At 39.5% G+C, this 27,203-nt stretch overlaps 1 protein-coding gene across 1 annotated transcript in view; it reads left to right on the top strand.

Moving 5' to 3' along the window:
• The window catches only part of pipox (pipecolic acid oxidase), a gene marked incomplete at both ends in the record, with an annotated part of 90,486 nt that overhangs the window by 21,234 nt on the left and 42,049 nt on the right, over positions 1-27,203 (top strand). The window contains 3 exons of the mRNA XM_080053960.1: positions 7,841-8,023; positions 17,032-17,184; positions 23,576-23,725. Of these exons, the coding sequence (XP_079910086.1) occupies positions 7,841-8,023; positions 17,032-17,184; positions 23,576-23,725 (486 nt within the window). The remainder of the gene's footprint in view (positions 1-7,840; positions 8,024-17,031; positions 17,185-23,575; positions 23,726-27,203) is intronic.

The raw sequence follows: 27,203 nt of genomic DNA, 5'->3' as shown, positions 1-27,203 counted from the left end.
TCTCGGCTCCATTTTCCGGGAGGGTTATACAAGTTGTCTATATCCGACGAGCCAGACTACTAATGATATGATGTGGTCAGGGCAAATTAAGGCGCATCCTCACAGGTGTAAATAGTTTTGTATCTTTCTAGCAACAGCTAACGTGTGCATAATGTAATGCATAATGCAGTTCTTTGAATGAACACAGACTATAAAACAACACTACAGTCAAATTTATGTAGGATTTCAATGTGAACATCATCTGCCGTTGAAGCACCGTAAAGTGCTGCAAAAGTTATTTGTTTTTTTCACACCAGGAGCACATTTCTCCACCCAAGTCTGCTATGCTAGAGCCGGTCTTTACCATGAGCTACTAACAGCCTCATCAATTTACAATGTTTTATGTGTGCCAAACAACATGTACAACAGCATCTGGGGCGCCTAGTTTGGATATTTTTTTATTCAGGTATATTATCTTCCTGTTCTCCAATTTGAGTCACAAACAGGAGGACAGTCCTTGCTCTTTACTTGCTTCATTTAACACATTACCGTGTCTGTTTATCCAGTTTGATGTTTTTTTAATCTAGTATACAGTACATCCGATTCGCTCACTGCTCTTAGAACAAATAGACCAGACGCCGTAACCTTCACTACAGATCTTGAACGCAGTGTGGCTGGTGTGAACAGTCACATCTGTTAACAGGGGGCGCCGAAACTAAACTAGCTGTGCTTTGCAGCGGCGAACGTGATTGTAATAAGCCTTCATGGAAACAGCTGCTGTTCTTGTGCAGATAGCCTACCTGAATTGGTAAATATTATAAGTTTATAAGTTCTTGTTGTCTACGTCCTCATGGACTTTTAGAATAATTTTGTTGGAATTATTTAATTATTGATTATTATTTAATAAATGAGTAGCAAATTAGCCAGTATGCTATTAAGAAAAACACATTGTTTAAAATTAACAATAGATCCTGGGCTTGAATATGAAAAAAAAAATACAATACAGAATTTACCACAGAACTGTAGGCAAATTCTTATAACATAAACCTTTTGAGAGCATGTGGAAGAAGAGCCAGCCAGTGGCATAAGCAAACTAAGCGGTTGCTTAGGGCCCCCGACCGCCAGGGGGGCCCCCAAAAAAAACATCATGCAAATGTAAATTATCATCCATAAAAAAAGGAATACAATGTTTTGGTCTGGATAGTTATTAAACCTAATAATTGAATCAGTTAATCTGGGAGGTAATCCGAGGTTAACTGATCAAAAAAAGATAGCTGGACAACAGAGTTCTTCTGCTTCGTTCTTCTCACTGCATTAAAATGCATTCTTCATATTACAGAGAAATATGTCCCTTTAAAGAAAAAGAGCTCCAAGCCCAACCCAGAGAACCCTCCATAATATTTAATTTTAAATTAATATTTTTTATGGAAAATCCATGTGTCGTTCCTCAATAGCTTCTAATTCATCAGACTCAGTGTCTCCAAATAATTTTTTCACACTAAATTCCTCAGATTTAGCCTCTTAATTTTCCTCTCAAAGTGCCCCAGATTCATGCATTTCATTTTAAAAAGGTAAAAAAAAAAAATCTCACAGGGGGGCATATCCCCATTGGAGGCAATAGTGGAAAACATGGGGTGTGTGAATGACATTCGACAGAAGTCAATAATTTGACCGGCTCTGTGTGGAAGTGATGGAAGATTAAAAAAGTAGAAAATTTTCTGATTTCATATACATGAACAAAATAGATAATTAGCCTGAAAAATACCAAGGAAGGTTAATTGAAAATATTTTATGAGCATTGTTTTGATCTAATATCGTCTCACACAAGGTTTATCTTAAGCAATACATGCATAGTACTGGACTCTGTTAGCACTGAGGCAAAGCACTGGAGGAGAACAGAGTGAGCCCTGGCTGCCAGGTCAAGCACAAAGCACTGCTTTCCTAATTTGAGGAGAAGCCATGTTCAATTGACTGGACAGATTGTTTACGCCGCTTTTTTCCTGAAGCAGCAGTCAATAATAATTGAAAACGTGTCGTGATCGATGTGCGATACATCAGTAGATTATTACTTTTGTGCATTTTGATGGTTCTTCAGAAGCCTCTTGCCCAGGGCTGTACGCTTATTTTTTTAGGTGGTAGCACTGGTGCTAGCAAGCAAAAAAATTCAGTAGCACAAAAATAAATTTGGTAGCACACAAAGTATGATCGAAAACGTTCATAACCTTAACCCTTGCATTTCGCTCTAATTACCTTTGAGCCTGTCATCTTGGTCTCATTTGAGATTCTCAATTAATATTATATCCTAGTGCAGGGGTGGCCAACCAGTCAGAGACAAAGAGCCACATTTTTTACTGTGTTACTACAAAGAGCCACATCGTACACACGGGTACACACAGTGGCGATTCCAGGAAATTTTGACTGGGGGTGGCCAAGGTGGGCTACAGAGTTAGAGTGGGGTGGCCATCGCACCCCTGAATGAATAGCATGTGATATGCTGTACAACCAATTCAAAGATGATTTATAATCCCAAATGCCCAAATCATGTTAGTATCCATTGTAATGTTTGTCAGAAAACTGAACCCCTGAAGGGGGGTCTGGGGGCATCCCCCCCCAGAAGATTTTTTTGTGTTTTTAACATGTAATCAAAGCATTCTGGTGCATTCTCGCGAAGATAATAAAGGAAAAAGTCAATATTTATTTCAGCTCAGATGAATAGTAAAATTAGCAAGACAACATAACTTGCTAGCAGCCAGATGCCTAACAACTGCACAGAGGGACGGATGACCACTAGCTTTTGACCAAATATCTTGCTAAAAAAATAAACCTTTATTTATGAAAGTCTGCCCTTGCTAAGAACATGTTACACTCGCTAACTACAAACTTTAATTTTTTTATTCAGATTTCAAAAATCTGCTGGGACACGTGCCTATACACATGCATGGGTGGCACGCATGTCACAAGCACACTTATGCTGTTTTCAAGACCTTTGCTGACCAGAGACCAGTTCTAGTGGCCACAGTCCTACCATTAATTTAGTAATCGAAAATTGCAAACTGATCTCATATCATACCTATAAAAAAAGTTAAGAAAGAAAAAAAAATACATATCATCTCTGAACTAGGATACATATCAGGAAAAAAATGTAATTAAAAAAATTAAATGAAAATAAAAACTAACATTTGAACTGGGGGGGTGGCCAGTACGATTTCAGGGAGGGGGGGCGTTTTTATTTTCGCGGGGAGCTTGCACATGCATGCACAAGCATTATTTATTAAAAAAAGAAAAAAAAAAAAAAAAAAAAAAAAGGCCGCCCCTGTGATAATGACAGGACTGGACTAAAGACGACAGGGCAGTCATTTTCAACAATGAACATTGTGTGCACTGCCTCACACACAAACTCTCAGTTCAACCAAGTCCACAAACAAAAATATAACAATTTAAAATAGCGTTTTTCTCTTACTATGCATGTTGCTTTGTGGGACTTACTTTTAGCATGGAGAGAGCTGAAGTGGCGCTGAAGATTTGAAGCCTTGAAATGTGCAAATGACACCTGGCATATAAGGCAGAATGGCTTGGCATAACGTTCAACAAAAAATATGAACTCTCCCACTCTGTTTCGGAGCGAACTTGACACAAATAGTTTACTCACGGAAAACCTCCCTCCAAGCTGAGCGGGCAGTTTTATGGTGCGTCCGCACCAAACGTTTGCGAACGTTATGTTGCGTCCTCAATTAAACATTTGCGAACAGGCATACACATAGGGCCTACACATTAATAAAATTAAAAATTAAATAATAGACAGCATGTAAAACGAACGTAAGAGCCGCATGAAACGTTTGCGAACATGCACACACATAGGCCCACACAACAAAAAAAAGTATAAAAAAAATTAAAATAAAAAAAAATTATAATCACATAATTTGATATGAACTGAAGAGCCGCACGAAGCTGGGCAAAGAGCCGAATGCGGCTCGCGAGCCGCGGGTTGGCCACCCCTGTCCTAGTGTGTTATCCTAATTATGGAAAAATTAATAGGGGTGCACTGATTGCAATTTAGACAAAAGAATCTAACCTGCCAATTGCAATTTTTTGCTGATTCAGAATAATTTCTCCCCATAAAAATATAAAAATAATATGTAGGGGAGAACGGGGTAATCTGAGCCACTTTTTACATTTGCTCCCCTCTAAGCGAGCTAAAATGATTTATCACTCAAATTGACACATTTCCCATTAATTCAGGATGTTTCCTAGAAAAGGGCATTAGCAGAATTTTTTCAAGACAAAGGGCAGTGAAAATATGATTGTTTTAAAAAAAGTTGCAATGTGGCTCACTTTACCCCAGCTGTGGGGTAAACTGATCCACTTACTTTTTCCACTCTGAAACTACCATAACAACACATATTGTAACAGTAAGAATCCTGAAAGCTAGCCACACATTCCAGAACTAATGTCGGACTAGTAAAAGAATGATGGGGTTTGGTCAATTAAGCAAAGCAAATGTTCTAAACACTTGAAAGTAACTCTGAACATAATCAAATACAACATATTATGATTCAAAATGTTTTAATAAGATTCAAATGAAAGATAGAACTAGTTAGATTAGAACACAGTCTGGGGGTCAGAACACAGGACCCTTAGAGCCAGCTAGTGTCTGGGGGTCAAAGCATAGGAAAATCAGAACCAGCAAGAACAGCCTGGGACTCTGAACACAGGAGAAGACCCAACTGGATTATAACATCAGCCTGTCATACTCTACAACTAGGCCTACTCTACATTCCAGCCCTGAAGGTTACAGGGAAAGATGAGAAGGTGCTCTTTCCGTGTGGTTGCCCCAGGTCGTCTTCCTGGTGTATTTCCTTGGCATGGTGGCTTTTCTACAATGTGTATGACATTAAAATAAAAAATATGTCATGTAATATTACATTAAAATATGTTTAAGACTAAACTTAACTTGTGCCTCATGGTGGGGGAAAGTGAGCCACAGCATTTGGCTCACTTTCCCCACAATTTGAGAAAAAACTACCTCTCTTAGCATTTCAGGCTAATCTTCAGTTCACTGCATCACATGGTTTCATATGTTGGTAGTTTATCAACACGTATGATAGAAGTTTTTCTACGTGAATACATTTGCTTTGGCACAACAGTTGATTAAGTTGACAGCAAGAAAATTTACTTTTACTGCAAAATACCGATTTTGGTGAAAAAAACATGCTTACCACAGCACCATGAGGTCCTCTCTTTCAGGGCCATGGGGAAATGAGAGGGGCTTGAAAACATATCTCACATGACCACAAATGTTTTCCGTTGCCTAGATACAGGGGGTGGCTCACATTACCCGATGCCTCAGATTCCCCCGTTCTCCCGTATATCTATATATTTTTTGTATATACATATAATTATTATATTAATAATAATATTTGTTTTTAGAAAATGTCCTTCTGTTAATTAAAACCAAACTTTAAAACATTATACATTGCTTATTAAATAAATAAGTATACATATTGGTACAATTTAGGATAAACTAAATAGGTTGTTGTGAATGTGTTGGGAGTGGCTTTTCAGTGGCTTATTTAAAACTTTGTTTAAATAGACTAGGCTACTGTTGACTGCTCGCTGCAGCTGATGGAGTTGCCTTTCAAGCTAGAGCAGTACAGTGCTAACTTCAGCGCTAACTTCCTGTTCTTACCGGCTTCAAAATAAAAGTCTACTCACGTTTGGCTAGTAACAGGCTTTTAATGTGAAGGCGCACAGGAAATGTTCTGTTTGTACACACGCTAACCTAACTGCGGTAATGTGCCGTCTCCTTCCGGTAATTACCGTTGGTGAAGTTTTTATACGCTAGAATCGCTGCACGAGCATAGATCCCGAGGACACATCTTTCACCAGCTTTTTTTTAAGGCTACTTGTGTTCGGTTTCACTTTCTATCTGAGTTTACTGCTATCAGGCAGTTAAATATATTGGCAGATTATTTACTGTTTGTACAGCATGGTCAATGTTTTTGATTTCGAATCTTGTTAGAATAACAGTAGCTCACTGGCTAACAGCTGAGCCGAAGCCTTCAGTCAGCTGAAGCAGACAGTCGAGCGGGGCGAGCAGACTAGTCTCCCATTCCTAGGTCGTATCCTTGGTCGTTCCTATTTACTGCTCTACGTTTTCATTACATAAGAACCTTATGGGTTTGCAATGACTATTCCAGTCCTAAATCCTTATCCTCCTAAGAAGAGTAAGAGGTGTACAACAAAAATGTGCAAAATATATGCTTCTCTCAACACAATTACAGGTTCACATGGTTATTTATGTGTATATATAATGTTTTTCAGTGCTGTCACCTAGGGATGTAATGAGTCATGGCTCACGATAACAATCTATGACAGAATTTATTTTATTTTATTTCTATTTCAAGCGCAAAGGGTATAAAGGCAAAATACAAACTATGCAATTAATAGGCATGAACCGTTGTAGGGGTTTGCTAAAAAGCTCAATACCGGACTGAACCAGAACCAATAACATCGGCATACAGAGTTAGGGGCTGTTTATACAACAACACGAAACGGTGCATACGCAAAAATATTTTCGCGGTTGTACTATATAATTTACATGAAAACAGCAAAGGCAGGCATGAAACCGCAAGTTTTTGAGATCAACTCCCAGGGAGGATTTTTTGGAAAACACAACGGTTTTGGTTTCTTGTAAACACCGAAACCATTTTCCCTGGTAACGCTGACGTCACGTCTCCACTTCACGTATGCGTAGTCTATAACATTTGCTGTCAAAATATCCACGCGCGTGTTATAAAGTTAGAAGACAACATAACATGCACGGTGTCTCCGCGGCACCGTCACTGTGATCAGCGGAGAGTGTCGTGCAGGGCTCAAATATAACACTCGCCAATTTAGTCTAAGCGATTAGTAAGTTATTGAGACCACCCGCCACTTTGTCTGGGGAAAGATTTGTGCTCTGCCGGTTTTTCTAGCAAATAAACGTGTGTAGCTTCTATATGCCAGGGACACGGCTCTCTCTATATATTAAAAAACACTATCCATAGTTCAGCGCGCAGCGGTTAAGTTACTGTTCAACAAAAGGAGCATTAAGGCTACGGCTTCACAGTAAAAGCAGTTCACTGGCTAAACATTAATAGCATTTCACTGGACAAACGTGAGTCGACTTTTATTTTGAAGTACGCCTAACAGGAAAGTAGCTGCTCACAAAGCCCCTTCACTATCAGCATGTCTTCTGTTTTCACAAGTTCAATGCGGTGAAAAAGAGGACAGAAAGCTTGTAATTTACAATAACCACAAGCTTACACCAACCGCTTTATGAACGTTAATGGCATTAATTTTCGGTTACAGTAAGGTTTTATGCATCAAATTGTACCGGAAGAGCTATCTACTAGGCTAAGTGTCACCGCTGACTATTGGCTTGGCATGCGTACTACAGCGATTTCGTCCCGTTTCCTCTGAAAACATGTGTACGAGTGAATATTTCAAATGAATTGCATTTTGCGTTTAAAAAAAAAAAAAAACTGTCACGTTTTCACCATGTAAAGTGCCCCTTAGTGTCCCACGTCACTCAGCAAGCATTTACTGATCATTTCTGATCAATCGGTATCATATATTAGAAAGCACTAATTACATATTGTTTTTTTTTTCTTTTTCTTTTTTTTAACCTTTATTTATGCAGGTATATCCCATTGAGACCGAAGACTTTTTTGCAAGGGAGACCTGTTTTCCTTTCCCACGTTACCATTCACACACACATTCATACACCGATAGCAGGCTAACTATCGACATTCACAAAACATTTGTGAAAAAAGATTAAACCACTTTTTTTACTCCTAATCTTGCTTTTTTCTTTTCCCAGGGGCAGTTTCAGAAGCTGTGTGGGGTCATCAGAGAGAAGGAGAAGGTAACGGACATCAAGCCTGGCCCTGTGGTAACAGTCTCTACCTCTGCTGGTGTTTATCGAGCCAAGAGTCTAGTGATCACAGCTGGACCATGGGCTAACAGACTTCTGGCCCACACTGGCTTACAGCTGCCACTAAAGGTATTTACAATATTAGTTTCCCAATGTGAATATAGCTGTGTACGTATATATATGCAATATTATACTTTACTTTTTCTCAAAATACTATAGGATAGAATGTGTTGAATCGTTCTCCAAGGTATAAAAGGTAATTTGTAAATTAGATTGCACATGTCTTTACCAAATTGTGGCATTTGTTATTCTATAATGAACGTAGGGGAGAGTGGCCTAAGTTGTGCCACTTTTTACTCAAAGTTATTTTAAAGTGAGGCCTTGACAGTAAAGTCTCCAACTCAAATATGTACATATATTTCAGGATGTTGTGCATCCCTGGCAATAAAAACTTTGGATCTGGAATAAACTGTTTAAGAAATATAGCTTTCGGGAAAAAAGTTGTCTTGTGGCACAACTTTCCCCCGTTGTGGTGTAAGTTGTGCCAAAAGGGAGAATACCATGGGGTAAATTGTGCCATTGATATATATCTCATAAACTGTAATGCAAGACAAATCCATTAGACAATCATTTAGTTAAGGTTTATTTAAAGTAAATAAAGTAAATATTTTACAAAGATTGAAGGTCAATTTTCTTAAACAAGGCCTAGCAGATCTAATGGTTTTACCTGCAAAGCTCACAATGACAAAGTCACTATCATCATCTTTCTGGCCATCTGAACTCTCATCAGTGGTGTCGTTAAGTGGAATGGAGATGTCAGTCTCTTCTGAGCTACTGTAGACAATCACTTTCTTTTTGGTGACCAGCGTATACAGCCATGCCACTGGCACAACTCTCAGAAATTTACTTTGCACTAGCTGCTCCGCGCTTGTGGATCCAACTGCCACCTGACAAATGTGATTCCCCCTCCATTTCTGCCTTTAAATCAAGGCTCAAAACCCATATGTACACCCTGGCTGTTCCTCCCCATTAACTATCTTACCTCTGCACTACTATCTTTGTTTATATGTGGATGTCTGGGCTTTATGTCTTTTATTTTTGTTATTGTTATTTTACCTTAATTTTTTACCTACTGAATGCACTATGTACAGCACTTTAGACAGTGCAAACTGTCATAAATGTGCTTTTATAAATACATTTTACTTACTTACTTTCTTATAACTCCCCTAGGCCCTTTGGCACAAATCACCCCAACCCCAGAATTTTGGATAATAAGCATGATGCAGCAGTTTAGGGCTGACATTGTGCTAACTGTATAGACTCAAAGTCTAGCATACTAAAGCACTAAAACATGTGTCAAATGTTTGCAAACTTGTCTATAATTGTTCAGACACAATAATCAAAAAACCTTGATCATGGAAATTTTACTTTGAAAGGCAAAACACAGTTTTTTGAGCTTAAATGTGCTTATAACTTATTCCTTGTGTCTCCCTTCTTTAAAGGATGAGTCAAATGGATGGCTCTTCTTAAATATGTGGTAACATTTCCAATTTCTTCCACGTTTTTTAGAATCAAGGGGTGGCACAACTTCCCCACCGGCACTACTTAGGCCACTCTCCCCTATAATGAATAGTTATAACCTGTTATAAAGTGTCTGGGCTATATGTCATATTCTTTCTAGTTAGCATGTTAATTATGTCAAGAGTTTCTTCCAAGTGTTGCAAAATTATAGCTGGCTTTATTACAGTGAAACAATTATAATTCTTAATGCTATCCATTTTGTTTCCCATACTCAAGATCATTGGTGCGGTCTAGTTTGTGATTGAAGTGATTGAAAGAGAACAGGGGAAAATACTAAATAATAACGAGTAGACCCCAAAATCCCCAATGAGTTATTGTAGCTAGAAAAACTGCACTGTCAATCCCATCTGCAAGTGCCAATGTCTCTCCAGCTAACGTAGTCCATACAACTCTCCTGATGCGTTTTGACTGCCGGCATATTGGTGAAAACTTCCCATCTTCTCCCATAAGCATGATAACATGTCCACTCTGTGTGCCTCCATCTGCAAGGTTCCCCATTGAGGAATCATTGAACACGACTTGTTTGAGGGAACTGTTTAGTTTTACTGAAACATCAAGGTCACGTCTTCTGATTTTAGTTTTCTGATGAGGGTCTTGACAGTAGCATGCTTTGAGTTAGATGCCAAGATTTGGATATATCACACATTATGTCGGGACTGCTCTGTCTTGCTACCCACAATATCTGTCCAATCTTTGATTTAAGCATGTCAAGCTCGATGTCTGCTAAAGGAGCCTCACGCTGTGTTGCTCTAGTGGGGTCCACAGTAAAAGGTTGAAGACTCTTTATGTACTATGTGCTTGGTTGTACATGTATTTCTTCCTTCAGGGAAATAACCTGTGTTTCAATGTAGCTGAAGCTGTGGTGTTCTTCACGTCCAACTTCAAAAGCAACTTTCAATTGGGGAATGACAGCTATGGAGAACACATTTGAACCACCCCAGATAAAGTCATCCACATGAGCTGCAAGGACCCCTATCACATTACAGGAATCATCCAGCCAGTATAATACTGCTGGATCAACTTTTGACACAGTAGCTCCCAACTACTGCATAGTGTCTTTCACTCTATTGTACCAGTAATAAGAAGCATCTGTTTGGCAATAAACACAGTTTTTGCAGTTTTTCCCATCACCAAATCTGAAAGGTCATTCCTTTTTTGTGGCAGTACACTGATGTAATCATCAAGCCATTTTTCTCCACACACAGTTCTTGTACAGGCTGTGTCAATCACAGCTCCACCATGAAGATGTATCTGTCCCAATGTGGGCAAAACGTTTGAAAACAAAGTAATGTAGCATTCTTCAACATAATTTTTTAGCCCCTCATCCTTTGTAAGTTTTACATGTTCCTTTTTTGTTTGGACAATCCTTTGCCCATTGCACATCTTGATCTCCTCCCATTTTGTTGTGTGGGTTTGTACGGAGCCCCTAAAGGGACATGGAGGGGGGAAAAAAATTGGTTAAAAAAATAATAGGCTATATATGAAAAAAAAAGGATATTCTTTTGCGAGATCTCGCAAAAAACTTTGCGTTATAACGCAAAACTCTTTGCGAGATATCGCAATCCAACTTCCGGGTCAGAATTTAACTTACTGGTCAGATGAACAACTAACAACCATAACAATGGAGCGCACACACCCCTGTGGGAGATTGATCAACGTTTATTTTGAGCTTGGCCTCAAATATTCGGACATTAAATCAATTCTAATTGTCAATACACACACGTAGGCTACACACACACACACACACACACACACACACACACACACACACACACACACAATGTGCAGGCTAGACGGTATAAATTTGACTATTTCAAAACAGTGAACGTTTCCTAGTTTACCCAAATGTTATAAAGCTCCCTGCTTAATTTAATCTTGGCTTGATTGCAAGACGGACACAATGCCGACACTACACCTGAGGAGAACTCTGTGTGGCTGTATTGGCGGGTTTGATGAAGGTTATTATGAGTCGCAAAGAGTCCTTTGCACCGGATTAGGCTATGTCCGCGTTCCCCAGTGACTCCTTATGATCGGATCTTGAAGCACTCAAAATAGTGCAGGCAATATATGAAATTCAACCAGATTATGCAAACTTTATATTTTTCCTCACTTGGAGAGAGAAAAAGCGCTGTTCCCGTGCACTCTGGCAGCACTGCAGCTGTGCCCGGCGCAGAAAACTTTGCGTTATAACACAAAACTCTCTGCGGGATATCGCAATCCAACTTCCGGGTCAGAAGAATAACTAACAACCATAACAATGGAGCGTGCGCACACACACACACCCCTGTGGGAGATTTATCAACGTTTATTTTAAGCTTGGCCTCAAATATTCGGACATTAAATCAATTTTAATTGTCAATACACACACACACACATGTAGGCTACACACACACACACACACACACACACACACACACATATTTTATCTCGCAAAATAATATATATAGCTATATATTTTATTTTCATATATTTTTTTATTTTCTATCGACGCTAGGGCAAGCTGTAAGCGCCAACTGTTTAACTTTCATAAGTCCCGTAGTTTCCAGTAGCTTGCAACACTGCATCTGGAGGCTCCATTCTAAATTTACGTAGCTTGTTGTACCTATGTTCAAGTTGGATGATATAATCCACCATTGAAATAACGCTTGCTCTAGCGATTCTGTCAAACTCTGTGTAAGCCTCCTACTGCCGCTCCTTTTCTTCTTTCAAAAACAAAGATTCCAGTTTAGTCAGAAGTGTAGTCATTCCCGTGTCAGAATTGAAGTCGCCAGCAGCAATTTCCCGTGCACTGGCCTTGGCTCTCTTTAGCGCCAAGGTAACCGCCAAGGCTTGCTTCTTTTTATCCAGTTTGGTGACGAGTCTCCATATTTCGTTTGCATTTTTCCAACTTTCATATGACGTCTTCTCGTCAAACGGTTGAGGAACTTTGCAATTCACCGCAGCGGACATCCTTTGCTACCAATGATAATCCAATAATCACAACTACAGTTGTTTGAGTTGAGACTTTGACTGAACGTTAGCATATCACATGCCCAACCATGGCCGACACCATTATTCACACTCAGAGAACAGCAACAACGCCTTCAGTCAGTGGCGTGCACAGGTAGACCTGAAGTGGTGCTGAAGCACCTGCCCATTTCCCCTGGCCCAATCAAGTGCCCTTTTGAAAAAAATTTAAATTAAAATCTGAAAGTTAGTTTTTTTTTTTTTAACAGTGTATGTGGCCCATGCCGACAGTATCATCTATAAATGCTCAACGATTAAAAACGGTTGACAATAATGCCCCAATAAATATGCGCCCCTCCTCCTCCTCCGCACACACTTCCTTTGTCAACGTGAACGCGCAGAGTGGACACAAACGGAGGCGCGTTTCCGCAGCAGTTCACAGCTGCTGCACACACACACCTACTCCCCGGCCTGTCCTGCCCCACCAGCGAGGTAACACATACATTGAATGGAGTCAAGAGTGTATTGTTTGCCCCCTAAGTTGCCAAGCTATAACTTGCATTTATTTGTCTCTGTTATAAAGTAGCCTATATCATGCAGCGCCACACAGCTGAGCATAAATTAGCCGACTGTCCTGCTTAACAAGCTAGCCAAAAAAATAAAAAATAGATATGACGTGATGAACACAACTAATGTCGGCGGAGTTTGTCATTGGTACAGCATGTGAATCTATCAGTATGCTGAATATTTAGTGTTGTTTAGGTTACTTTAGGCAATATAATTAACACATGCAGTAATTTATTTGCTTATGACAAACAGGCAATTCCCAATGTAGCCTTGTGCCTGGTTGTACGCTAATGTAACCAAGCTCTCTGCTCTCCTGGATGAAAGCATCCACCAGCAGCAAGGAGGAAGATGAAGATGAAAGGTCAGAGTCAAGACCAGAGTCATGTTAACTGTTCAGGGCCTTTTAAAGCTCAGATTTTAATGTTGAACTGTTCCTCAAATGTTATTGAAATATCTTAAAAGCTGTCCACACATTTTATTTTAACTACGCAAAGTGTGTTGGTGGTACTAAATCAGTCATGAAGCTATATAAGCTAATTATATTATTTTGTCCCAAACATAAGTTATTTCTATGTTACAAGACTTGCAGTAATCTTGTATTTACCTTAATAGGATATTATTAGTATGGAGATCTGGGGCCTAACGAAGACTTCAAAGAGAGAATTCGGGATAAGGGATTATTTTAAAAAATCCGAAACTGACTGTTTTTTTTTCAAACATGTATATTTTTTCTTTCTGCTTTTTGGTAATTCTGTGTCTCCAAATTATTCCAGAAAATAGTACTAAATAGCCCACATTGACACAAGTGATTTAGCCTTAGCTTTCTTCTCAATGTGCACCTGATTGATGAATTTTACTTTAAAAGGTTAAAATTTTCTTCCGGGGGAGCATTCCCCCGGACACCCCTAGAAGGTCCAGGGTCCCAAACACAGTCTCCCAAATCCCTTTGAGAAACACTCTATGTGTGGCCGGGTATTAAAAGTCATTAGCCCAGGGGGGGATTTTGTACAAGTACCCTTAAAATGATTTGGTCATTCATCGATAGAATATATTGTGCCCTTTTTTTTGCAATGAGCACCTGCCCCCCAAAATGTCTGTGCACGCCACTGCAGAGCAACTTATGCTGGGCTAACACTACACGACTTTTCACGCGATCTGATAGTCGCAGACAATCTTCCAATGTTGGACTGAAATCACAGAAGTCGTGCTGGAGTTGTGGCTCGGCCACGTAATCTCAGTCGTTTGGTGTATGGTGGTCTTCCGACCCGATTTCAGCCAGTCTTCTTCCCGTCTTGACGTTCCGACATTATCAAACAGGTTTGATATTATCGTTAGTCTTAAGGGGTTGGCTCAAGCGAAATGAAGTAAACAGTCAGTGCGGTTACATGGCACAACTAGATTGGATTATCACATATATCGAACAAGACACTCGAACGGACCGTGTCACTTGTCTGAGTATACATGGCCTTTCAGAAATCGGATAAATGTCCGATGCATGGCTGTCTCCACTATGCTAGGTGGCGCTGTAGCCCTTTCAACCATGCTTTCAACAAGTGGTTTTAGAGCCACGTCCGCTTCTCTTCCGTCAATAACCCATGGTGTAGCCTATCACGCGCAGGCACACAAGCACAGAACGAGAAGTCCGATATGCGATGTCCGATCCCTGTATACATGCAGAGAGAAAGCCGACAATGAACGAATTATCTAGGTGTTCTTATCCGACTTCTCTTGTCCGTTATTGTGCCGATTTGTGTCCGAAGTAGATCGGATAAAGGTGTTTACATGCAGTTTAAAAGTCCTGTTGAAGTCTTATTCATTTAGTTATCCGATTATGAGTCTGCATGTAAACGCACTGACTGTCACACTCTCGCATGCACCAAGCACGACGCAGGAGGAGCGGCATTAGTCGCGACCTGTGTCCGCCTGTGCAGGCACTTATTTTGGACACTTTTTCCTTGAAGCCTCGGCTGGAGAACCAGGCTGACAGCCGCGCAACCTTAACACTTTACCATCAAATACAGGGTTAGGAGTTAAAGTTATTGGGGTACGAGATCAGCAAATAAAGATGGTCAAATAACTAAAGGAAGTCCCCCGCTCGGAATATTGAATTTACTTTTTTTTTATTAAATAATCACTATCACGTTTGCGGAAATAATATTAATCTCAAAAGGAATCTAGTTGTAGTCTTTCAATATGAGACCCCCTGTCTTTTCAAAATCTCACTCTGCGACTGAGAACTAATGACTAGTTGTCTTCAGGTGTGAGTTGATTGTCTTTAGATGTGAGAGGGTTTCAGTCTTCAGTCTTTTCAAAGTCTTTTAAAAGTCCTCTAGTGTAAACCCAGCATTAATCCCATGTGCAAATCTAAAACACATAATTTTATTGGCTCTGCAAAACCTCATTGGCATGAGGTTGGAGGGGATAGATAGCTCGACAAAGCATGTTGGCATTCTTTTCCATGACAACGATTTGTCAACTATAACCAATACATTTGATGTATACAAACCTAACCTAAAGGATAGCTTCTTAGGGCGCACTCACACTAGTGCCGTTTGCCTGTTCCGTGCTCAGCACGATTCAGCACGATTTTGTACACATCGATCGCTCCATCAAATCCAAGTCAGAACTTTTTGTATGGGCAGAGATCGTTTTTTTAAGTGTCTTTATAAAGTTTCTTGTTAAACCTTAGTGTAGGCTATACTGTTTCCTTATCACCGGGCCGCGGTGTGTTGTTTTGGGTGCGTCTCCACCGCCATGCGTAAATGCAGTTATGACAGCTGACGGGAGGAAAAAGAAAAAAAATCATCTGACGAACGTGAGTAAACACGAAAACCTTTTTGCTGTGCTTTCTGAGCCGACCTAATTAGCTCTCTCCCTCTTTTATTAGCCCACACCTAGGCTTACACACACGTTAATTCTCACACATTATAGCTACAAGTCCAAGTGTTGGGCAATTCTGGTGCCGACTAGTAAGGCAGCGGACGTTAACGGACAATGCATCCTTAATAAATTCACGTCAGGAACGCCGCCTGTGCGCTTGCTTGTGCGCGTGTCATCTCATTAGCATCTGTACTTTGGCCACGGCACACCTCTCCCAGGTGGCCGTGGCCAAGGGGCTGTTCCGTGCTGGAATACGGTTGGCGTGGTCACACTAGGCCAAACGTTCTAGACTTTAGTATGCTAATAAGCTTTGGCACGGGGCCACGGCCATAGTGTGAGTGGCCCCTTAAAGGTCACATATTATGCTAAATGCACGTTTTAAATGTGTTCTAACATATTCATGGGTCCACGGTGTGCCTAGAGACTGCCAAAATATTAAAAAAAATAACAATCTCTCCTTTTCTCACTCTCCCCCTTTCTGAAACCCCCACCCCTCCCCCCCAATACACTCCAGTCAGAATTCTCCTTGTTTCTGACCTCAAAAACTGGAAAGCCAGAAGCTTCCCTGTGCAGCCCACACCCCTATTTCTTATTGGTCCACGGCCCTGACAGACAGAGGGCGAGGCGTTTCTAGCTTCGCTTCCGGACAGGGGGCGGGGGGAGCTCAAAGATTGTATATTTACGAGGGGAGCTGCAGCTCTTTTAAAAAAAATAGGCCATTGTGAGATTAGCTGAACATCAGCATAGTACAATAAATTATCTGAAAGTTTTTTTCAGCAAATAATTAAAGAAAAACGTATTAGGGACCACTAAGACCATATAATATGGTGTATAATAGTACCGAAAAGTGTATAATACATTGAAGCAGTTGCTGGATTGTTGGCTGTTTACATAGTAGCGAGGGCTTTAGAAGTCATCTGCATTACGCTATAATAATAATAATAATAATAATAATAATAATAATAATAATAATAATAATAATAATAATAGGTTATTTTCATTTAGCGCCTTTGAAGAAACCCAAGGACGCTTTACAAACGTACAGGTTAAAAGAAAGTAGTAACACAAGTAAGAACTGATAAAAACATCCAGTTGATGATCCATGGTTCCATCCTGGTGGATGGGGGCTACGCTAGTTCTCATTGTGTGCCTGCTTTGTTTAGGTGGTGAAGATCAATGTGTGCTACTGGAAGGAGAAGGTCCCTGGATCCTACCACATCAAGCAGCGTTTCCCCTGCTTCATTCAGACTGAAGGGGAGGAGTCTAAACAACACATCTACGGCCTCCCGTCCAATGAGTACCCAGGCCTGATGAAGGTACGTTACGCTACCGTATGCCGACTTTCCATGAAAATACTCAAATATTAATGGCAATAGTAGTCAATTTATTTTTCAATGTGATTTCATCTATCTGTTTATATGTTTATCGTTTGGCTTTGTTATTCAACATGAGTATCTAAACCAGTGCTGTGTGCACTGAAGCAAACACAGCTTATTTTCAAATGAAGGGACTCGCACACTCTGGAGCACTGCTTATTCATTAATGTGATATAAGAAAATAATACCAGTACCATAAAAAAAAATCCCGATATGAAAAGTGGAATTCATAATCAATAAATTTGCCATGCTCAAATCAGTACATTGATGTAATGTTACTGTGTCCTTTTGCTAACAAGGAGTCTCCTTGTGCTATGTTTTAAAATGTCACTTGTTAAAATGGCACTGGATTGATCAGTGTACTTGAAGACATGTTATGTCCCGCTCCAGTAGGTCATGATCATAGTAAAACTACGTTTTGATGGAAATCTTGTGAAGTTCTAGTTAATGTCCAACACCTGTACCTGTTGGCTGATTATAGGAACAGGCTCTTCCTATTGCTCTCTTTCAGTAAATATACATATAGAAAATTTGAAAGGTTCATGACTATAAAATGTATTTTTTTTATTATTATTATTTTTTTGTAATGCAATATAAAATCTGAACTATGGAATAAGTGAGACACAAGAGGCAGAAATATCAGTCAGTGTAGATGTGTTGAGCTTTGAGTGAAGGAAAAGAACAGTGGTATCAAACATTAACCATGTGTGCATTCATGTGGTTCCAAGGTCCTGATAGGATATCAGGACCTTGGAACCAGAGCTAGTGTTATTTAATAGCACCTGTGCTTTTCCTTCTTACACACATCAGAATGTCTGCTGTGAACAGGCTCTATCATGACAGAAGTTTGACATGTCCATATTTGGAAAAACAACTGGACATTTTTTTTTTATCAAATTTGTATTAATTTATAAAATACAAACCATACAAACAACAACGAAGACATGAGATAGACCTACAAACCCCCCCCCCCCAACCCCCCCACCACACACACACACACACACACACACACACACACACACACACACACACACACACACACACACACACACACACACAGGACTTGCAGACAAATAATACATTATAGTAATAATTTCACACCTTCTGTGGCAGCAGCTAAAATATTAAAATTATTTGGTTTGGTTTTGCACCATGTGTTCTTCCAACTAATTGTTCCATATTGAGAAAAAAGCAAGATACATGTAAAGACATAGGCTACATATATACCATACAGAACCAAGTCTGTAGCAGCCTCACAGCTCCCACCCCGTAACTAAAAGGGTTCAGCCTACATACAGGGTGGCTTACTCCTTAACGTGACATAAAAAATTAAAACTAAACACAAACACAATGTAAAATAGAGGGAGAAAAAATTATACCAAAAAGCGGGCATAATTAAACCATTTACATCCTTACACTGGCTTGTGTATAGAGTAAGACGAATTGTTTGAACTGAATGAACATACACAATACTAGTGAATTGTTTTGAAGCCATACCTGTGAAGTTTTGGCTTTACGCTTGGGTTCATTGAATGCAAGAAAATAAAGGTCTTGCTGAATGCATAAGTTTAGCCTCAAGGAATACAAGGAGTTGTATTCTTTAATTGACATTTATTCACATATTTAGGTGTTTTTAATTTTCATGTATTATTTGTTAATTAAAATCAATACCAATTAACAGATACTTGTGCAGCGGCTTTTCAGGACATGCCACCGCTTGGATTTTGATGCACATCTATTGGTAGTGTTACGGTAGCCGTACACTGTCGTCCTTTTTGGTCACTTAAAACATCAGTACGTCCAAGTCTGACTGGCTTCACCAGGTTTTCACAGTTTTCTAAAGAACTCTGATCCAAAAAACTGAACGGCTGGAGAGAAACTTAAAGGAGAAATACAAACACACACACACACACACACACACACACACACACACAGGTGTCTTCATCCATAGTTAGATGTGTACAATAATAGAAAATCTATTGTCAGAACAGATGTGTGCAATTTGGCAGTTGTTGTACTACTGCTGTTGACTTTAAGTGAGAACTCTGCCTCAAAGTCAAGTGTAAAATGGGATTAGTCCTACATCCAAACCAGATTAGTAGTGGGAGTTGGTGCTGGGTTTGATATCATCTGATGGCATCTCTCTTCGTTTGGGCATTATGATGGGCCAGCAGGAGCTCACTGCCTAATAGCAGACCACATGCGTGGAAGAAAGGGGGGGAACAGATGGTATTGCCACGTCGCATTATTCACTCTGAGACAGTCACTAGAGCTACTGCATGTCAAATGGTTTGGACCCTTTACCATAGTCAAATACCCGTATGAAGCAGAGAAGAGTATTTTAATTACTCTGTTTTTTGCATTTATGTTTTTATTTTTATTTAAGAAAAATATTGTGCTGACTTGTTCTAATGCAGTAGGGGAGAACGGGGTTATATGTCACACGGGTTGGTTGTCACAATCGCATATCTCGGAACCAGAAGGCGCTGTCTGTTAAATGTTGGTATAATTGTTAATATACAGAATTGGGATAAGAGGTCACCTACATAGTCTTCCTTGGAGTTAGACTGCTGAATTTGAGGTGAGAGGACTGTTTGTGTTTTTCATGTCAAATTGAAAATATTTAGCTCCTCAGTATTTTTCTTCTAGGCTTTTACACAATGGGTTTATAACAAAACACTTGTTACCCTAAAAAAGTGTGAAGGGTAAGCTATAGTTTAGATTGTTGTTAGCAAGCTAATTAGTTGTCAGATGGTTGTTGGCCTTGATGCTAGCAAGAAATTCCAGTTGGGGTTGGTCATCACATTTTTTGGGGGGTGGTTGTCACATGTTATCCAAAGGCTGCAGCCAGAAAAGGAACCCAATTACAAAAGAAAATGTCAAGCTGTATCCTCACTGACACCCCAGAGCAGGAAAAGGCAGCTAGCATGCAAAAGAGAAAAAGGGAAACAAAATCAAAACGACCCAGTGCATCCCAAACTAGACCAGTTGCCAAGGCTACTGCACCCCAGTGCACTCCACACCAGCTGGGGAAGAAGAAACAGAAGATGTATAATAATAGCCTAGTTGACTAGGCTATTATTGTTAGACCTATTTTTTTTGTTCTTTATGTTGTTACATACAGCAGGCTGGTCTTAATATGGATTTCCTGTTTGTTTATTCCTTGCTCATTTTGTGTTAAGATGCATAAAGTTATGTAGGCCTATTTTTCAACTTGACAATTAAATTAAACTCATATTTATTTCTGCTTTCTTGCCTTCTTTTTAAGATTTTTCCCATTAAGATAACATTGTGACAAACAACCCCATAGTGTGTGACAACCGACCCCTTGATGGGGTCGGTTGTCACAATGTGTTGGAGTGTCTTTGATGGTACATTTCTTCTAAAAAGTTTAGAAAAAGTGAGGGGTAGGGTTATTTCAAGCCAACACCGTAAGCTTCAATTTAACTTAGGAATGACTATTGAAAGATGTTTAGGTGATGAGCAATTCTCACTAGAGTAAAAAGTGTGCCTACTAGCCCCGGTCTCCCCTAAATACAGATACAACACTGTAGTTATTTTAATCACACAGTCTCCTCACTGTGCCTTTATTCTGTTGGCTAGTGGGGAGTGTGTGTGTGTGTGTGTCATTTTTATGCTTTATTTATTCAGTTAAGCACATTGAGATCAAGATCTCATTTGCAAGTGAGACCTATTTCAAAATACAAAACTCAAACAGAAACACATTAAAATTAAAATAAGAAAATATTTAAATATCAAGACAATCAGACAGCAATATTCCAGCATAAATGGAAAAATGTATACAATTATTTTATACGGATAAATGAAAGTTAGCCATTTTCAAATGTTTGAAAAGGGTAACCTTTCAAGCTGGCAATAGGAGCTTGTTCTGCCTTATTACTTAGCTTAACATCGGTCTTCAGTGCTGCAGAATCCGTGGTACTTACTGTCTGCAGCCTATTTTTTGTGTTTCTCAATTTATTATAATACATGGGTTCCTTTGGTCTGGATTAATGTGACTGATATAAACACACCTTTAAAATACATATTCACTTAGACATACTTGTTGCATTAAAAACCCTGTCAGTCCGTGTGTTAACATTGGATCAAAGATGAATTAAATATTGGTCGGTTTGTCGATTTAACTATTTTCAAAATGTTTTCTAATTCTGAACTAAACATAAAGAATAAGATATTTCATATCTTTTAAAATTGTCCACCTCCTCAAGTGGCCTACGTGGCATTTTTGAAGTTCGTTATACAGTATTTTCTTGATATGTACACTTAAAATGTACCTTTTCAATGAATATCTCTTTAAAATGATGCTGATGGGGCTAAAACTCTACATCTAAGCATAGCACAAGGTGTTACCATTATCCCTGCACAGTTTGATCCTCATAAAGTGAAGCAGAGCAGAATTACAGAGGTTTTAGTACAGACTAGTCAGGCGGACTCTCAAAAATGGTCATTTTGGCACATTTTGGCACACTTTGGCACCAGCTGTGCCATTTGAAGTTTTTGATGTACTGAACTATATTTTTCACTTTTATGTCATTATATGTGATCATCACATACATTTTCAAGAGTTTTTGACTTTTTTTTTTTTATTTATTTTTAATTTTTTCATAACCAACCTAAACTATATACAATTTTCAAAGAACCATAAAAAGCAACTGAAGTTTGAATCAAAATGAAACATATTTATTTATCAACAATAATAAACAAACTGTAAAAAAATAAATCACACAAAACTATTTACACTGACTGTGAAGTCCAAATAAAAACAATATATCAACAATAAGTCCAAACTAAAAACAGCCCCTCCTGAGTCTCCTTTTCCTCTCTACTTGTTGTCGTGCCAGAGCTGGAAACAGTTCTTTTTTGCAGTGAGACAGTGGTACCTGACATTTCCTGCAATACATGGACGTCTTCACCCTCGGGATCCCAGCATTGAGGCACCACTTGCAATGCTTGCGAATTTGCGAGTCATAGTAGATGGGCATGCATGTGGTGGGGATAGAGGCAAGCGGTGGAGTAGCTGCTGAGCCTTCAGCAAACACCAACTTCCTAGCTGCATCTGAGAAGGCAATGGCTCTGTCTGGGAAGATGCAAAACCAATTGTGGAAGGAAACAAATATTATTTAGTGGCCTTATTTTGAAAGTGTAATACATTCACAATATATTCACAAAAGCTATCACAATAGATGTGTGATAATAATAATCTTGGAAGTAAACATAACATGAAAAACACACTCCCTCCCTCCCTCCCTGCCTGTCTCTCTCTCTCTCTCACACACACACCGCACACATATACACACACACAACCACACACACACACACAGGCCGGCACACACACGCATTTATCTAGCATAAAACTGATATTATATACATTATATACTGGTATATATGAACATCTCTTTGAGATGTCTCTCTAGTAACTAATGAATTGAATTGTACCTTGCGCCATGTAGTCACTGTCGCTGCCGAGGTCTCTGTCGTCTGAGCTGGAGTCCCGTGCAGCCTCAGCATTCTCAGCAAATATAATTTCTATCAACTTATCCGTACTGCACTTGTTTCGACGATGTTCTGCCATTTTTGATGATAAATGACCAAAAAATAACAACAAACTATCTCAAAACCGCTCAGTAACCGTCTCACACCGTGCGCTCTGCGTACTCTGCGTAAAGATTGCTACTGAAGCATGTAGCCTAAGATGGTTACGCAGACCAATAACTCGGCCAGTGATTGGTCAATTTGGATGATTGACACCTTGTTTTAACCGTAAGAGCCAATAGATGTTAGGGGTGGTATCGAAATGTGTGCCAGACACATGATTGGCTAACAGTAAGGAAGCTAAATGACACTGGCGCGGAACCTACTCTGCTGCATGCTGAATCAACATAGGCTCCTTCAAAGTAAAATTAGTTAGATTCACGTTGGAAATGGTTGTAAACAAAAGGGGACATGTTGGATTTACTAAATCAGGAGTTTTTTGCTCTGAAGTACAACTTTTCATCAAAATATCGCAAAGGTAAGAGTGAATTTATGTTGCTCGCTGTAAATAAGTAGTTGTTTACCTTTGGCCGCTGGTTCACTGAGTTCGTATCGTAGGGACATGATAGTGGTACTGTTGAACTCGTCATGGTCTTAGCTTTCATTTGAAATGATATTTGTTTGTGTGCAATGAAGTATCGGAGCTGTAGCAATGGAAATGTGGAGAGAGGGTTGAATTTCTGACGCTATTCGGATTTTGACATTTTGATAATTAATATGCTTGGAAAAAAATAAAAAATTTAAAAAAATAATATTGATGATGTCATTGTGTGTGCAGGTATGCTATCACATAGGTGGTGAGACAGACCCAGACCAGAGAGACGCACAGACAGACAGGTCTGATATTGACATCCTGCAGCGCTACGTCGCCCGCTGTTTACCTGGACTGGTCCCTGAGCCCGCTGTGGTGGAGAGCTGCATGTATACGGTCAGTATGAACACACACTTCATAATGGACAATATATAATCCATCAAAGTGTTGAGGATTTGGGCTGCTCTGGTGGCGTAGTGGATAGAGCGCATACCATATTGGCTCAGGCCTCGTTGCAGTGGTCGCGGGTTCAAGTCCGACATGTCATCCCCCCTCTCTCTCTGTCTCCCCATTTCAACTCTGTACTATTAAATAAAGCTTGAAAATGCAAAAAAAAAAAAAAAGGCCTCAAAAGGTAAAGGAATTTGGTGGTATCTTTTGGTCTTCAGGAAATGAATTTAAATGACAGTAATGGCAGAGCTATTTTGAAACAGAGTACGATAAACAACTGATGTAACATTACAATAAGGTTCTGGCACTAGGTGGCTAATGCTGATCTGCAAATCTGAGTCTATCCAAAATGTACACTTCTTTTTTTTTTTTTTTTTTCAATTATGTTTTATTGATTTTCTGTTATCAAACAAAGAACAAACAACACAGCACAGATCTTGTCAAGTTACAAAAGAGTAATGAGATATAAAGGTTACATAAATACATATTTGGATCATATAAGCATTGTTTACAGTGGAGTCATGTGGAAGAGATTATACAAACTATTTATTTGTGAAAACAAGGTGTGGGCGTCCTTTCTGCAAGAGCTCAGCAAGATCATTAGGAATATAATCAAGAAAGGGTTGCCATACATCATAGAAAGCATTGGTGTTACCTTTTAAAACAGCACTAAGACGTTCCATAGGAAAAACACGAAATGTTTCTCTGTACCATTGTGTAACCGAGGGAGGCTTCTCCTGAATCCATTGGAACAGAATACATCGTCTTGCTAAAAGCAGAAGTTTATACAATAAAATCAACTGTCCAGTGGTTAGAGGGAGCTGTGCCGTAGTTATACTCAGAAGGAACAAAACTGGGTCCAACTTAATTTTTTGGTGAAAAATTGAACTAAGCTCCTTAGCGACGTTTTCCCAATATCTGGATATTAAAGGACATTGCCAAATACAGTGGTAGTAGGTTCCTATTTCTTTATTACACTTAAGACAGAGGGGGGAGATCTCAGAATTAATTTTGTGTAGAAATTGAGGAGTACGTTGCATTCTGTGTAATATTCTATATTGACTCTCCCTGAGTCTGTTGCATGTACAGTATATATTTTCTTAGCAGACATAAAAGCATTGGACCAGGCCTCTGTGCTAAGTTCAAGTCCTTTTCCCATAGATCCCTCGCTCTGTCAGAATTAGCAGAGTTAAAAGGCATTAATTTTTCATAAAAGAGAGAAATACATTTCTTGTCATTGAAGGTATTCAAATTAAAATGAAGAAGGAAGCTTTCAATAGGGCTCAACATTGGTTGATCATTCGGTAATTTAAGATTAGATTTTACAAAATGCCTCACTTGGAGAAAACCAAAGAAGTGGTTACGTGATACATGGTACCTATTCTGAATGTGATTGAATGACATGAAATTACCGTTTTCAAATAAATCAGAAACAAATCTTAGGTCCTTTGAGAACCAATCATCAAACATAGTCACTCCAATGCCTGGGGGGAAAGCTTTGTTCCTAGTTAAAGGTTGTAACGCTGATGAAAACTCTCTTCGGCCAATGTGTTTAGTGATATCACGCCAAATCCTAAGTGTGTTAAGCATAATAAAGTTATTTTTAACCTGGGAAGTACATTCATCTTAATTAAGCTTATTCTACCCATCCAGGACAATGGGAGATCAAACCACCTGTCAAGGTCACTTTTAATTTTTGTCAAGGTTACTTTGAAATTTAGTTTGTACAGCTCCTTAATATCTGCTGATACTTTGATGCCCAGGTAAGTAAAACCTGAGACCAACCACCTGAAAGGGAAATTGACAGGGGCCGCCCAGGGCCACCTAATGGTAAGGCCTCTGACTTGTTGTAGTTAACTTTATAACCCGATATCTGGCCAAATTGATTAATGATTGATATCAAGGTAGGGATGGAGTTCTCAGGGTTTGTAATAAACAGTAATATATCGTCAGCATAGAGTGATATCCTGTATTCAATGTCTCCTAACTTGACACCAGAAAGCCCCTGGTGGGTCCTTATAACTTCTGCAAGAGGCTCGAGGGCGAGTGCAAATAATAAAGGCGAAAGGGGGCAGCCCTGACGCGTACCCCTGCACAAGGGGAAAGTGTCAGACACTGAACCATTCACAAGGACCCTCGCAGTCAGAGATTTGTATAATACTTTGACCCACTCAACAAAGCCTGCACCCAAACCAAACCTGTTAAGAACATCGAAAAGATACTCCCACTCCACCCGGTCGAACGCTTTTTCAGCATCCAGTGATACTGCAAGAACCTTGTTTTTTGTATTTTGTGCGAATTGAATAACATTTAGGAGCCGTCGGACATTGGAGTGAGAGTATCTACCCTTGATAAATCCTGTCTGGCCTTGCTTCACCAGGATGGGCAACACCTCTTCCAACCTCCGAGCCAGAAGCTTGGATAAAATTTTACAGTCAACCCCGAGCAAGCTTATTGGTCTATAAGATGCACAAAGATCAGGGGGTTTATCTTTCTTTAAAATGAGAGATATATGGGCAAGATTTAAAGTTGGTGGAAGTGAGCCCCCGTCAAATGACTCCATAAACATGTTAGTTAAAGGACCCACCACAAATTTTGCCATCTTTTTATAAAACTCGGGACCAAAACCGTCAGGACCTGGAGCCTTCCCACTTTGTAAGGATTTAATTGTATCCAGGACCTCTTGGGCCGTAATCGGCCTACACATATCTGTTCTGCTTTCCTCAGATAATGAAGGGAGTTTAATATTATCAAAAAAACTTTTCCTTGGAACTGACGTATTTTGACACTCAGATGAGTATAAATTTTGGTAGAACTCTTTCATTATTTTACTGATCATTTTGGTTTCAAAGTGTTGTTCACCCCTCCTGTCTCTGAGCGAGGGTAAGACATTAGATAATGATGAACCAATCATTGATTTAACAGTTATATGTATTTGTAGATGATTAATAAGTGTTATGTTAACATATCACAAAGGTGTTGTAAGTCATCTATAAAGCTTTAAGTAAATCATGAAATGCTCATTAACAAATCATTGGTAAATAATTAATAAGTCATTTACAAACCTTTCTGCATCCCCCAATCTAAAGTAGTACCCACACCATCTGCCTCACTGATGTCAACACAATTGCAATACATCAGAATTCCTCATCATTGGCCCAAACTCCCTCACCCGCTCCACCCAGGACTTCTCACTTAATATTGATGGTTCCATTGTCACCTCCTCCACTCACATCCGCAAACCTAGGTATCATCCTTGACCCTACCCTCTCATTCCTCCCCCATGTAAACCACATTACAAAAACAGCCTTCTACCACCTCAGGAACATCACTCGTCTCCGTCCCTCCCTATCACTCTCAGCCGCTGAAACTCTGGTCCACGCATTAATTTCATCCCGCCTTGATTACTGTAACTCCATCCTAT

This window comes from Ammodytes marinus (assembly GCF_949987685.1).
Source record: "Ammodytes marinus genome assembly, chromosome: 3".
In the NCBI taxonomy this organism is placed as follows: Eukaryota; Metazoa; Chordata; class Actinopteri; order Uranoscopiformes; family Ammodytidae; genus Ammodytes; species Ammodytes marinus.
The sequence above is the reverse complement of the archived record's forward strand: the minus strand, read 5'-3'. Positions and strand labels throughout refer to the sequence as shown.